Below are 14,377 nucleotides of genomic sequence, written 5' to 3'. Positions count from 1 at the left end.
GACACCAGTGGTCATTTTGTAGTTGATGTGTTCATATGAGGGACACACATACGCACATTTTCCCTCTGTGTTGATGAGATCTCTGAATTATGAAGGGGTTAAATACACAGATTCCTACATCTGAGCTACAAGCTAAAACTTTCTTGCGTATATTGACGTTGCAGGAAAATGTTTTAGTCTTTGCAAATGACAGTGTTTCTAGCTGATCCTCAAAAAATCTCTGGCCTGGCTTCTTCTCGCGTCGTACGAAAGAAAACGTGCGATACCGCCACCTGCAGTGCTGGAGTGGGAATAACGGCACGTTTAAAAACTTTTTAAAAACCGTGGTAATAACAGCATGTTTATAAAGGCTTGAGATAACATGGAATATACTTATAATAACTGGATAAATTAATGTGATAGTAAAATAAGACAAAGAATAAAACATATCAACATATACAAAATAAAAAGTAGCGAATTATTAAAATGTATATTTTACTACAACATCGCTTCACATGCATAAATGCAAACTTGCATTGTGAAAGATTTGCATTAGCAGTTTTGGATAATTAATAATGTGAGACTTCCACAACCAGAAAGATTTTATTAGCGTAATTCAGAAGCCACTAATAGGTCCGGACCCAGACGCTGTCCTATGTGGACCTGGACCTGTAACCGATAAACTATGGAGAATTATTTAATTTCGACAGGGTGGTCCTATTTTGATCGGCGTAACATGACGCGCTCTAAAAAGAGAAAACCGACAAATATTGTTGAAATATTACTAAATTGTACTTTATTGTTTTGACATTCAGTTGTTGACTACATAAGATGTTGAAATACCTGCTAGGCTACTTCAGTAAACAGTATATGGCACCAAATCGTGATGCAAGTTCGACGTTATGATGTTCCGGACCTTTGCTTGAGGACATTTTCTCTAACTGGACCTTACTGAGTTTTAATTAATTGATTAGACCCCTGGCGTAATTTAATAGCGCCGTTGTAATCTTTATTTTCAGTCCCCTCGCTGTACAGTAGGTGGCGGTAGATGTGCCACTCGCTACTTAGTCCACACACACGAAGAAGGAAAAGACGAGCGAAGACACAGCGGCCAAACATTTAGCTTCAGTTTTGGTTTATTATCTGGTTGTTTTTTCTTGCGAGGCATTTTAAAGGTAAAGAGTCCGATTTTAACTAACCTTACAATCTAGCCCGTCTACCTTTCTGTCATTCAGGCTTTCAGGTAGTCAGTAATTTCCTAATAGACCTCTCAGACTCGGCTAGCTGGGCTAGCTGTTTAGCTAGCGCGGCTGCAGAGCGCAGCCTGTCTGACCTCAGCTCAGTCCGGCCGGGTCAGAGAACAAAAACACTGGAACGTAGAACTTGTAGTCTGCAATGAAGCCTTCATACCAGCATCCTTTCACAGTTATGTTTTCCCCGGTCTGGGTTCATATGACCCAGTTAGCCAGCTCGATACAGCTATTTCAGGTTATTATGAGTGTACAGGGGGATTCACTCGAAAGAGGCCCCGAATATTCTGCTGTAGCTCCCGTTAGGATGAAGCAATCTGAACCAAACAAAATACAAAATCCGCTACAGTCCTTGACGTCTGTGTGATCGATTGCATTACATGCGATGTTGGAAGTGATCTCCGTTTTCTGCCAGACGCGGCGCTCCATGTTCCTGATTGTACCGGCAAGCATTACAGAGGTTAAACGTCGCGACGGCTGTCCGGCGCCTTCCTCATCGCTCCCACCCAGGGGCATCCCGGCTTGTTCGAAGCTCCATATACTGAGGAGTTCATTGCACGTTGTTTCGTTCAGATTGATTCGTCCTAGCGAGAGTTATTAAAGAATATTCGGGGCCTCTTTCGAGTAAATCTCCCTGTAGAAGCACTAGGAGTTGAAGCTGGCTTTGTATTCGTTGTTGCTGAAGTCTAAAAAAGTCTGGAAATTAAAAGCAGGGATTTAAAAAAATACAGACTTTTGTAGTTAAAGTAACGTTTGTCCACTTTGCTGTTTTACCAAAAACAGTTGGCCTTTATGTGTCCATTTTTACGGAGCCCCGCTGGTGACATCCTGTATAAATAAAAATAATGCGTGGCCACGACTTAGTAAGGCGTGGGAATGAGATCCTAATCCGTGGCCACGACTTAGTAAGCCGTGATCTCGTTCCCACGCCTTACTAAGTCGAGGCTACAACTTAATCATCTCATTCCTACACCTTACTAAGTTGTGGCCACGCGTTAGGATCTCGTTCCCACGCGTTAAGAAGGCGTGGCCACGCATTATTTTTATTTATATAGGATGTCACCAGCGGGGCTCCGTACATTTTCCAGCTTCTCTCTACCATTTAGAATTAAACAGGCTGGGTTCTTAAGTGCGACATATGGAAATAAGCTCTGTTCTCATTGGCTGCTCTGTATTGTGCCTCATTCAAAAAAACAGTCCTGTCTTTTTAACTTAACCACGAATGGACAGGGCTGCTAATAAACAGCCATAACGTTTAAACCTCCTTATTTCTACACGCGTTGTCCATTTTATCATGTCCACTCTCCATATGGGTTCACTTTCACCCTGTTCTTCAGTGGTCAGGACCCCTACAGAGCAGGTGTTATTTGGGTTGTGGATCTTTGTCAGCACTGCAGTGACACTGATATGGTGGCGGCGTATCAGTACAACACACTAACACGTCAGTGTCACTGCAGTGCTGAGAGTGGTCCACCACAAAGTATGTAGAGAAACAGATGGACTACAGTCTGTAACTGCAGAACTACAAAGTGGAGCTGATAAAATGGGCAATGAGTGTAGAAACAGGGAGGTGTTTTTAATGTTACAGCTGATCGGTATGTAATATGTTTTTTTTTTTGACTTAGCAAAAACAGTATATATTAAATTCTATCATGGAATTTAAACAGTGTTCACATACTGTATCAAACCCGGTCATTAAAAAGGAATAAGAATGTCTTTTTTTAATGCGGATCCTGTCACGTGTTTCCTTGCCATGGTGGAGTGTGAAACCTTTACAGAGAATAAGAAAAGCGAAAGTCTAGAAAGTTAAAAAGAAAAGAGAAATCTGCAAAAATGTTGGAGTCTGGAGAAAGTTGTTGAATGTTTGTATGATTGTTTAGCTAATTAGTCTGAATGCAGTTCATGAGTTTGCCTGTTATTGCCTCCAGGAGCCTCTCATCATGGCACTGAAGTCGGGTGAGGAGCGCCTTAAGGAGATGGAGGCGGAGATGGCGCTGTGAGTACAGTAACGATTAAGAACTTTATTATTTTCATTCCTGTTTCTGCAGATATATTACGTAAAAATAAAAACATGATATGGATATACATGTACTTTACTCTTTGTGTCGGTATTACGTTGTATGGTTGAGGTGATTTTGTCATGTTGATTCTCCTATGCAGGTTCGAGCAGGAGGTTTTGGGGGGGCCTGTAGCTGTATCTGCTGGGGGTCCTCCAGTAGTGGAGGCTGTTCCAGTGGCTCTGGCAGTACCAGCTGTGCCTACTGTACCTATGGTCCGGCCCATCATTGGCACAAACACTTACCAACGGGTATTTGGATTTTAATGAATTGTAACAGTAAATACATTAAAGGCGAAACCCACTGTGGGTTTTAAACGTACCACATAATTAAAGAGTTAAGGTGTAAACAAACTCATTTACAGTGGTTTGATGTGAGATTTTGCTTCATTCTAGAGTAACTGACCAAGGTAGAATTATTCACAGCAGTGGTGATAGGAACCAGATGTCTGAAGAGTTTAATGCCTCTTCAGGGTTTGTCAAAGAACATTATTAAACAGAATGGCTACGTATGCATTGCCTGGTGGAGGAGACATTGTTTTACGACAGCTTTGAGATAAGGTTTTGTCAAAAATGTGTATTTTTTTAAAATTCACTTATGGTGAAGAGGTACATGCAGGGTGTTGTGCGGCAAGATGCCCAAAGAAAACCAATTTTTTCCTATTTATCATCATCGATATTATGTGTAATTATAAATGTGACTCAGAAGACCTGTGTAGGTTCACTTGAAATTTGGATAGTAAATACATTTGCTATATTCACGGACACATCACAAACTCTGGGTCCTGTCACCACCAACTCGGTAAGCTTCTCTACAATGAACCATTTCACATGAAGCCATTCTGAATGACTTTATTTACATCTCAACAGTTTAATTATGCAAAAATTACCCTTTAAGATACTTTCAGAGTGAACAGACTTTTCTATAAAATACTCACCCGGAGCAGAATTTCTCTCTCACACCCACAATGCCTAAATTTGTCTTTGCGAAAAGATTTTTCGGGGAGAAGGATGATTTGGGGAAATGGATACTTCAGTAATCTGGAATTATCATGGACATTTCTCTATTCTTACATATTACTCAAAAATCAGATTATATGTAGTGAGCCAAGGAACAAAATCCATAGTGAGCAAAACAAGGAGCTAATAGAAACCTAATGTATGGTTTTATTTACATGTAATTATTGTGAAAAACAAGAATATTTCACTTATTTCCAACTAAGATTTATGTCTTTTTAAAGGGATGCAGTTAGTAAAGCATTTGTCTTACAAATGTTTTATTATGCAGATGTTTTACTAAAGCCATAAGCTGTGAGAGGCTGTGTGTTACTGCGATTTTGTCACGGGAAAGGGTGCTCTTAGGCATGACGCAAAGGAGAATCCTTAAAACCCCCTTTCCTATGATAAAATCACAGTAATGCACAGCCTCGAGCAGCTTATTGCTTTTATGAACAGCGGCCAACATATAATATTATAAAACGCACAATTTTTCATAAAATGGTTTGTTATTATTAATAATAATCAACATAAACAAGTATTCCACCAAGAAATGTAGTTCCTTTAAAGTACGGTATTGTTTTCCAAGCAACTGCTGAATTAGGAGAAGAATGTTTGGTCTCCCATCACTGGATATTGCCATCATGATCTTTTTAACTTTTTTCATATAAACATATCTCAACACTGTTCATTGCAAAAACCTTCATTTTTAAGTACTTTTTGGTCAACAAATTACTACCATGAGTCTTAGCTAACTGTGCCCCCCTTACCGCACTGGGAATCTCAAATAACTCGCTGGTCCCTACATGGTGCACTAACTCGGAATTTAAGTACTGGCTGTTGTACCACAACAGTGCTTAATATAGCAGAAACATAGTCATTAGGGATTTAGCCACTTCCATACTCGACAAATAGTGCATTGTTTGGCTGCAGAAGCTAGAATTTCAAACCTTACTTAGCTCACTGTTTAGGGAGTACAGAAACGTTTCATGATTCAGCTGGTTTGACACTAAGTCTGACTAAATCACAGACATTTGAAGTGTGTAAGCCATTCAAGTGACATCCTTTAGAATTTTATATTGCAGTTTTGCAGTAAATCATATTGTAAGTGCTTTAATTCAAGCCTGTGACATTAATGATGGAGTTGTTTAGACTGTTATCTTTATCTTTTAGCCTAGTTCTGGTTAAGAAAATAAGTTGCCAGCCACTCAGTTTAAACAAAAAACAGGTTCTTACTTCATCAGCATACTCAGTCCATGTGAGCAGCATTAGATTCATGATTATTCCATTAACAGCACAAGGATTTTTTGTGGCACAGTAATACAGAATTCAGTTGTTGTGAGGCAGTCATAGATGCATGTATATTGTGTACTTTACAACTGCTTTGAAGGTGGCTCAGCCAATCAGATTTAGGACTGGAACTATCTGTATTATACTATGACATTTTCTAATGTGTGAAAAGTGTTTGCACACATTAACTGAACATCAAGCAAGACGTGATTAGTAATTTAAAACCGTCTGTTTGTTATGTGTGTTGAGCTAACTGTTCATTAGTTCAGTAAATAAGTAAGTGCATGGTTTTTTTATCCTGTTGTTTAGGTTCAACAGAGCCTGGAGGCTCGAGCTGCTACACTGGTTGGTCCCCCACCTCCTGCATTTGTTGGTCCTGGTAGGGCATGTTTGAAATTTTGCATTGCTATCAGTACTGTTGCACTGTCATATAGAGATAAAGTACCATTTTAAAGTACCCTTTCTGTTCTCCTGTGCTTTAGCTGTACCTGCAGTGCGGCCTCCCCCAATGATGAGACCTGCATTTGTTCCACACATCCTACAGAGACCAGGTAACCGGGCTACACAGTTCCTAAACATGACCGTGCAAGTGTGGTTTAAGCTGTGGTTTCTTTATGTGTTCTCCATACAAAAACAAAGCTCAAGTTTTAATCCTATGTGGACCAATCTTAATGTTTATGTAGATAATTTTAATATTATCTTTTATTATGATGTTTTACCATGAGGCAAAACATTTTTGGCAGCAATAATAAAAATGTCATCCTGTCTCATCCTGTTTTTTTGTAATACATTTCTTTCTTTCAGGGGGCCAAAGAATGCCAATGATGCGTGGCCCGCCTCCACAAGGTATGATGGCACCTCCTCTGCCCCGACCCCCTCCACCACCACCCATGATGATGGCCCCCCCAATGGCAGGCCATCCGCAGCACCCAATGGGTCCTGTTGGCCCACCTATGGGACCTATGAATTCAATTTCACCTGTAAGTACTTTTGGTAACACTGTTCTTGAGCCCTGCTACATAACATTGACATAACCATGCTGCAAACATGGTAGATCTCAGTTTGTTATGGGTTGTCATGACTGATTTTGTTCAGGTATATAAAAGTGTCATGTTACCTTTACTGGTGATTGTCTTCCGAAGTCCTAAGTGCACTCTAGTTAGCTGTCATGACAATTACTGGCAATACTAATGCAGCGCTGTTATATTATTGAACAAAATCTGTCATGAGAACTCATGAAACCACATGATATATGCCATGTGAGTGGTCATATCTCCCATTATCTCACTGACCACATTTTTAAACATTCTTAACTATGACTCAGCATTATTCGCCTGTAACCTAGCAACAACTTCCAGCTGTTGCAAAGACATATAGTGTTTTAACAAACTATTTTTTTCTTTGCAGAATATGAACAAACTTTCTTGTTAATAGGTTTTCTGTTATTGTCTTAAAGAAGGATCATCTTTATCAGTAATGAAACCATGGTGTAATCTCAGCAATATACTCAAGGTGTGCAGATGTACAGCACTTCGTCTTCTGCCTTGCACCTACTCTGGCAAGCATTGTGTCAGTATCTAATGTTATGTGAGGGTGTGACCAAGCAGAGGCAGAGAGGCAGCTACAGAGAGTCAAAAATGACAATTTTAATGTTTTTTTTGAGGGTGTCAAAACATTTTCAATAGCTATCTGCACAGTACTTCTGGCCAAAAATATAAAATACATTCATAGAGGTCACCCAGATAGGAAACAGCTGAACATTATTGGGGTGTATGGAGCAATTTCAGGAGAGAAGTTTCATTAGTAAAAGTGGTTGTTACTTCACAACACTTTTACAAACCTTCATATACAACCTGAAGAATACATAAGATACCTAGTTACAGTTCTGTATACTATTTGGGTCCACCCTCTAGAAAGGCACCAAATAACACGATTAAAAAGGGAGACGATAGAAACGTGTCAAAGTGTTCCCAAGGTAAAACCACCCATTGTCAAACTCTTCGCTACAAGTGTGCACTTCTAGCACTGAAGATTCAGTTACTTTTATTTTATTTGTTAATGTAACATTAGCAGAACTATTTTAACACTACTGACATGATAAACCAGTAAAAACTCTTTTCTCGTGTTTTACACAAGTATCACTACAATTAGCAGATAACAACCATGCATTTATTACCACTTACTGAAAACTACAGGGAAAATGTGGAGTGTGCATTGAAAAGTTCCTTTTTTCCTTCAGCAGGTTGACACAATGAACCCAGTGGTGTCTGCACCGCCCCGACCAGTGACTCAGGCCTCTCAGAAACACACCCCTAGCATTATACAGGCAGCCCCCACTGTTTATACAGCGCCACCTGCCCCTAAGAGACCGGACCTTCGAGCACAGAGACCAGCCCGCATGGTAAAGATTTGCCCACATTTACGAGACATTTCTCTATGATGTGTAAGCACTGTAATGGGACAAAGTGAGAGGACATAGCAAAAGGCATAACAGTTTGAGTAGTTAAGTAATCAAATAAGTCAATGTATTAATTGATTTTAAACATAATTGCTACTTGCAGCCGAGTCAGCTAGCCCTCGCTAATTATTTTGGTATAGATATTTGTAACAACATCTCACATCAGGCTTGACATTTAATTTACAGTCTGTGGTTAAAGGAATAATTACATCCACACAAGTTCCACCTCTGAAAGTAGAGATCAGTGCACATTAGCATTACTCAAACCACACTGCCAGCTTGTGGCTACTAGCTTTTGACGATATTAGCTGCAATTGCCTTCGTTTAAAGTCAATGTGAATCATAAATCATAACGCTGTTTTCTTCTGTACCATTGTGTAATTCTCAGTGAAAGAGAAGAAAAGGCCTAACTATTTCTGTAAATGGAAAAAAATACATATCTGGAAATTTTAGTTCATTTGCATTTAATCATCACGCTTGTTGTTTTAAACTTTGCAAGTGTTGTAGTAAAACTCTTACTTCATTTAACCAAGCTTTGGTTGAAAACAAGACCTAGATTCTTCACATGCCCAACTTTCTGTTACAAGCTTCAAATTAAACATGGAATGACTTTTACAACCTTCATATGTCTGTGCTTAATATAGAATGGCCAAAAACTGTTCATGTGCATTCCCATTAGCTTTGCGCTAACATACTACTAGAATCCCATAAGGACACTAGCAGATTTAGCATTATTGTAGAGGTGGGAATTTTGAAATTTACTATTTTAAACTATTCTAATCTATACTATTTCTAAACTGAAGATCTCACTTTAAAAGTCATGGTTTGCCACTGGAATTAGGGAGTGTTTTTGAGATAACTGAAGAGGATGTGAGATGTTATTATTGGACATTTTTGGTTAATTTTATTTTTGCTTTTCTGCTGGTGCACAGTGACATAATCAAAAATCAAAAGACGCTTTAGAGGCAGGCAAAAGTCACTAACTTTCAAGATCATAGGAGAACAAGACTCTTGTCTTTTAAATTCTACAGTATGATGTAATCCTGTCTAATACAATCAGGGACATGAACTAACAATGTCAGAAGGTCAGTTTTGATTTCAGGTTGACTTTAAACCATTATGGTCGTGTCACGTCATCATTCAGCCCCTCTTTTTTCCTCGTTTTTCTCTTCTCAGGAGGAGCTAGCAGTGTTAGAAGCTGAACAGCAGGCAGCTGTGATGACAGCCGGGCTCCTGGATGCCAAGAAGGACAGCACTGCAGATGACAGTGTCATCGGGCCAAGCATGCCCGAGCCAGAGCCTGTTCACCCAGAGGTACCAAGCGTTTATCCAGCTTTAAAGCGACGTGGCAGTGGCACTCTTGTCCAGTCCAACCCACCTGTGCTCCCTTTTTAGCAAATTAGCACACCACCTTAGTAGTGAGAAAATATTCATGATTCATAAATAATATTTTTTCTGAAACAAAGAAGAATTGTTTGCCTGTTTAGCTGTGTGTTTGAGCTCCTAGCTTTTTCAGATGCATAGAGGATGTAAACAGGAAAGTCAGGTTTCAGTTTAGGCAAATAAATTAAAATCAGTGATCAGAGGTTTTATAATAGTCATCAGAATCACCAGAAATGCTTTCGTTGTTTCCATTTTAGTGAGCTCTGTTCTGAAGGTTTGGAAAGATAAATACAACATGCAGGAAACACACATCAGTACAGAAAATAGTCTTGTAATACTGTAATTGTTACTTGAACACAAAACATGTAAATAGTGACTATAAGTTGGCTTAAATACACAAAGGTATAGTTAAGGATGTATTTAGTGTTAGCCTATGTGTGGAATTGATATTCTTCTCACTGACTTGTTTCTTGCTTTGTAGTATACAATAACTAATAGGCTACTCCATGTATTTATGATCATTACAAAGATTAACATGCTACAGGGAGATTCACTCGAAAGAGGCCCCAAATATTCTGTAATAACGCTCGCTAGGACGAAGCAATCTGAACAAAACAACGTGCAATGTGCTCCTCAGTATATGGAGCTTCGAACAAGCTGGGATGCCCCTGCATCGGAGTGATGAGGTAGGCGCCAGACAGCCAAGCCAATCAATTACACATACATCAAGGTATGTAGCATATTTTTTTTGGTTGAGATTGCTTCATCCTAACGGGAGCTACAACAGAATATTTGGGGCCTCTTTCGAGTGAATCTCCCTGTACAATCCTTTTATTGTATGATACATTTTTTCTCTAGTTATTGAATGTGATGATCATGTTTTGTGCCATTTTTTGTGCTTGTGCAGCCAGTAGATGGCAACACAGAGGATAAAAAAAAAGGGAAACAAGAGAAGGTAAAGAAGTGCATCCGAACAGCAGCAGGCACCACGTGGGAAGACTCTAGCTTAGCAGAATGGGAATCAGGTACAAAATAAATTAATTAAATTAAGTAAGTAAAGTTGTTGAGGTAATGTCAATTTCATTTTCACTGAGTTACGTAGTGATATTTGGATCTAGTACTGTTTCACTAGGAAACCAAGACAGCAAAAACACCAAAACAAGTAATGCTGATTCTCCATATTCATGGTGCAACAAGTATTTGCCCTCCTGATTTCCTCTATTTTTGCATATTCTATGCACTAACTTGTTTCTGATTCTCATACAAAATGTAATAAGACAATGAAAACATGAGGAAACACAAAACAGTTTTAAACGCTCATTTCATATATTGGTTTTGCAACACCAGTATCACCCATGATCACCCATCCCAAATAATTGCCGTCCAAATTTAATAACTGGTTATGCCACCTTTAGCAGAAACATCTGCAACCAAATGCTTCCTATAACTGGAAATCAATCTTTCACACTGACGTGGAGAAATTTTGGCCCACGAAAACCTTCATTTTGTTTCTTTTCATCCAGTAGTGCTTGAGCTACACATCATAAGCTGATGACCGGACCTTCTGCAGGATTTTCTAGTAGAGATTAGGATTCATGGTTTGTCAGTTATGGCAAATTGCCCAGACCCTAAAGCAGCAAAGCATTCCCATATCGTCACACTGTCACCACCGTTTTTGACTGTTGGTACAAAGTTCTTGTTGTGGAATGCTTTGTTAGGTTTTCACCAGATGTAATGGGACCCCTGCCTTTCAAAAGTTTCACTTGCTACTCCTCAGTCCTCAGAACATTATTCCAGAAGACTTGGGGGGTCATCAAGGTGTTTTCTGACAAACAAAAACTTTGCATCTCTCTCATAGATAAAATTTTTTGCTCAGTCTTTTTCGAATGGTGGAATCATGAATGCTGAATTCTACTGAGGCGAGGGAAGCCTGCAATTTCTTAGAGGTACATCTAGCTTCTTTTGTGACTTCCTGAATGAGTCAACGCTGCGCTCTGCGAGGAATTTTGGTAGGCTGGCCACATCTGAAAAGATTCACCACTGTTCTGTGTGTTCTCCATTTAGTGATTTTGGGTCTTGCTGTGGTTTGCTGGAATCCCAAAGCCTTAAAAATGGCTTTTTAACCTCCCCTGGAATAAACTAACGGAGCAGTTGGTGCTGGATAACTTTTTTCCTTCAGAAAGTTTATATTGTCTTATATTAAATTTTGTTAGAAGATCTAAAACAAGTGTGACAATTATGCAAAAATAGAAGAATTCAGGAGGGAGGCAAATGCTTTTTCATGGCACTGTATCTTCCCGTTTCTTACTTTCACATTTCTCTTTTCCTTCTTTCTTTATTCAGACGATTTCAGGATATTCTGTGGAGATCTGGGTAATGAGGTGAACGATGACATCCTGGCGAGAGCGTTCAGCCGATACCCATCATTTCTAAAGGCCAAAGTTGTGCGGGACAAGCGCACTGGGAAAACCAAGGGTTATGGCTTTGTCAGCTTTAAGGACCCCAATGACTATGTGCGTGCCATGAGGGAGATGAACGGTGAGTATAGCTATGTCTCTTTGAATGAAATTCATAGAGGGATTAAGTCTAGCATATAAATTAAAAAGGAATTTCTGTAGGATCCTGTATGTCAGTGTAATTAAGTCTAAGTCAAGGTGTTACCTACATCTGTTAAACTGCCCCTTGATGATTAGGATGGTGCTACAAATGTTACACCTTCTCAGTGCCTAGGAAAGTTCACTGTGTTGTTCCTTATTATGTTTGCATGTAATTACTATGAGAGGATCTGCCTTTAAGTAAATAGTGATATGCTTTTTATTTTTCCAGGAAAATATGTGGGCAGCAGACCCATTAAATTGCGAAAGAGCACATGGAAAGACAGGAACCTGGAGGTTGTACGCAAGAAGCAGAAGGAGAAGAAGAAGCTTGGGCTTAGATAATCTCTAGGAGTCTGAACTGAATCTGTGTGGTATGAGTGTGTGAGCGAGTGTTTACTTCCATCTCCTGCTACACACAGACACAACCTCAGGTGTGGAAGGACTCGGAAGGAATAAAGAACTTTTGATGTTACAATAACAGCCATGATGGCAGGTTCTGTGTCAGGGGAGAGGAGAGGATCAGTAACACTTTTTAATCAGTTTAAGCACTGACAAGTTTTGGCATTGCCCATGTGGTTATGGCATTTCATCAGTCTCCAGCTTGGCCCACTTAAAATGCACTGATACCTGCTCCTTTTGTGTGTTGTGAGTCCTGCAAATTACTTTCTGTTGACTGAAATGGGAATGCAAGAACAATTTGTAGATATACATAGAACGATGAAATTGGGTGTTTTATCATTTCGTCCCTGTTCTTGCTCACCTCATTACCGGAAACCATCGTCATGTTCTGTTTTTTTATTCTAATGTTAGAGAAAGCAGGTAAACAATAATGCAAAACTTTTCAATAAACTCAAAACTGTATTTTACATGTTGGCCTGTAAATTTTTTTTTTTTTTAGCTTTTCTGGATCAGTTAACCCAGTCATCGAAGGAGCTGTCCATGCACATAATTGTTTAGAGTGAAAAAGGCATTCAGATTGGTTTAATTCAAATTGCTCCATTCTAAAGAAACCTGCAGAATCAGAACTGAAGTCTTTAATGTCCCAAAAAAGTACCTCACAAAAAGTTCTCATGTAATGGTTATGAATGTTGCATGAGGCATTGTTTTATGATAGTTTTGACTTAGTTTGACAGTATTTTTTTAAAATATATTTATGGTGGATGTGTACATGCCAGATGCTCTAAGGCAAAATAGTCCTGCAAAGAAAACCTATGTTGTTTTTACACTTGCCAGAAATGCAAACATAAAAACACATGTATAAGGTTTATGTTTGTGCCTGTAACTGCTGATCTGGGATTTTAGGACACAACATTTATCAGAGCTAATGCAGAATAATGCAATAAAGAATAAACATCCAATGAGTGACAGTTCTAAGGGCTGAAACGACCTGGTGATGAAAGAGGTCAACGGCCAGACTGGTTCAAGGTGACAAAGGCTACGGTAACTCAGATAAACACTCTGTACAACTGTAGTGAGCAGAAAAGCATCTCAGAATGCATACCATGTTTTGAGGTGGATGGACTACAACAGCACAGCCATGTTGGGTTCCACTTCTGTCAGCCAAGAACAGGAAGCTGAGGCTGCGGTCAGGCTCAGGCTCACCAAAACTGGACCATTGAAGACTGAAAAAACTTGGCTTAGTCTTTCTGTAGAGGTATGCAGCTGGTAGGGTCAGAATGTGGCACATGAATCTACGGTGTCAACAGTCCAGGCTGGTGGAGGTGGTGTAATGGTGTGGAGAATGTTTTCTTGGCACACTTTCGACCCATTGATACCAATCAGTCATCGCTTGAATGCCACAACCTATTTGAGGTGCTGACCATGTGCATCCCTTCATGCCCACAATTTACCACCATCTAATGGCTACTTCCAGCAGGATAATGCACCATCACAAAGAAAAAGACATCTCAAAGTGGTTTCATGAACATGACAATGAGTTCAATGTTCTTTGGAGGCAATCCCAGTCACTAGATCTGAATCCAGTAGAAGATACATATAAAAGCTCAGAAGACACTAGTAAATAAAATAGCTGTATTGGCGTTGACAGGGTGACCCCTCGGTTCCTATCACAACTATTTTGGGACAGTCGAAGAGTTCCCCAATAAAAATGTGAGTATTAACTTGCTCAAGCATCAACTTAAGTCGTACGTCTGGTGTTCCACAGAAGCTCTAGAGCTGGACTGGCTGTATTTATTGCCCATACTGGCTTGTATGGTGGTGAGAATAGTCAATGTTCAGGACACCTAATCTGTCCACAAGGTGGCGTTTGAACATTTGATTTTAATGTGTTTCTCACACCAGAGAAACCAACATCTCTTAGCAACAAAGATATGACATCTTACAGCAAATATGATCATTTACTAAATGT

At 39.5% G+C, this 14,377-nt stretch overlaps 1 protein-coding gene across 2 annotated transcripts; it reads left to right on the top strand.

Moving 5' to 3' along the window:
• Nucleotides 1-1,057: 1,057 nt before the first annotated feature.
• rbm42 (RNA binding motif protein 42) lies at nucleotides 1,058-12,875 on the top strand. Of its 2 annotated transcripts, none has more exons than XM_036558698.1 (11): nucleotides 1,058-1,154; nucleotides 3,158-3,225; nucleotides 3,390-3,537; nucleotides 5,881-5,950; nucleotides 6,054-6,122; nucleotides 6,376-6,551; nucleotides 7,814-7,972; nucleotides 9,206-9,343; nucleotides 10,320-10,437; nucleotides 11,756-11,950; nucleotides 12,239-12,875. In XM_036558698.1, exons 2-11 carry the CDS (start codon nucleotides 3,170-3,172, stop codon nucleotides 12,349-12,351), a joined length of 1,242 nt encoding a protein of 413 aa, XP_036414591.1. In that variant the 5' UTR covers nucleotides 1,058-1,154; nucleotides 3,158-3,169; the 3' UTR covers nucleotides 12,352-12,875. The 2 variants fall into 2 exon arrangements, with proteins under 2 accessions (XP_036414591.1, XP_036414590.1); XM_036558697.1 differs by having other exon boundaries at nucleotides 7,811-7,972.
• Nucleotides 12,876-14,377: the final 1,502 nt, after the last annotated feature.

Source organism: Colossoma macropomum, unplaced genomic scaffold, assembly GCF_904425465.1.
Source record: "Colossoma macropomum unplaced genomic scaffold, Colossoma_macropomum, whole genome shotgun sequence".
In the NCBI taxonomy this organism is placed as follows: domain Eukaryota; kingdom Metazoa; phylum Chordata; class Actinopteri; order Characiformes; family Serrasalmidae; genus Colossoma; species Colossoma macropomum.
The sequence above is the reverse complement of the archived record's forward strand: the minus strand, read 5'-3'. Positions and strand labels throughout refer to the sequence as shown.

What these genes read in the sequence shown, in the direction of transcription:
- rbm42 (XM_036558697.1), top strand. Translation starts at nt 3,170, where the DNA reads ATGGCACTGAAGTCGGGTGAGGAGCGCCTTAAGGAGATGGAGGCGGAG. An exon ending in ACACATCCTACAGAGACCAG is followed by an intron (nt 6,123 to 6,375) that starts GTAACCGGGCTA and finishes TCTTTCTTTCAG; the next exon opens with GGGGCCAAAGAATGCCAATG. An exon ending in CAGAGCCTGTTCACCCAGAG is followed by an intron (nt 9,344 to 10,319) that starts GTACCAAGCGTT and finishes GTGCTTGTGCAG; the next exon opens with CCAGTAGATGGCAACACAGA.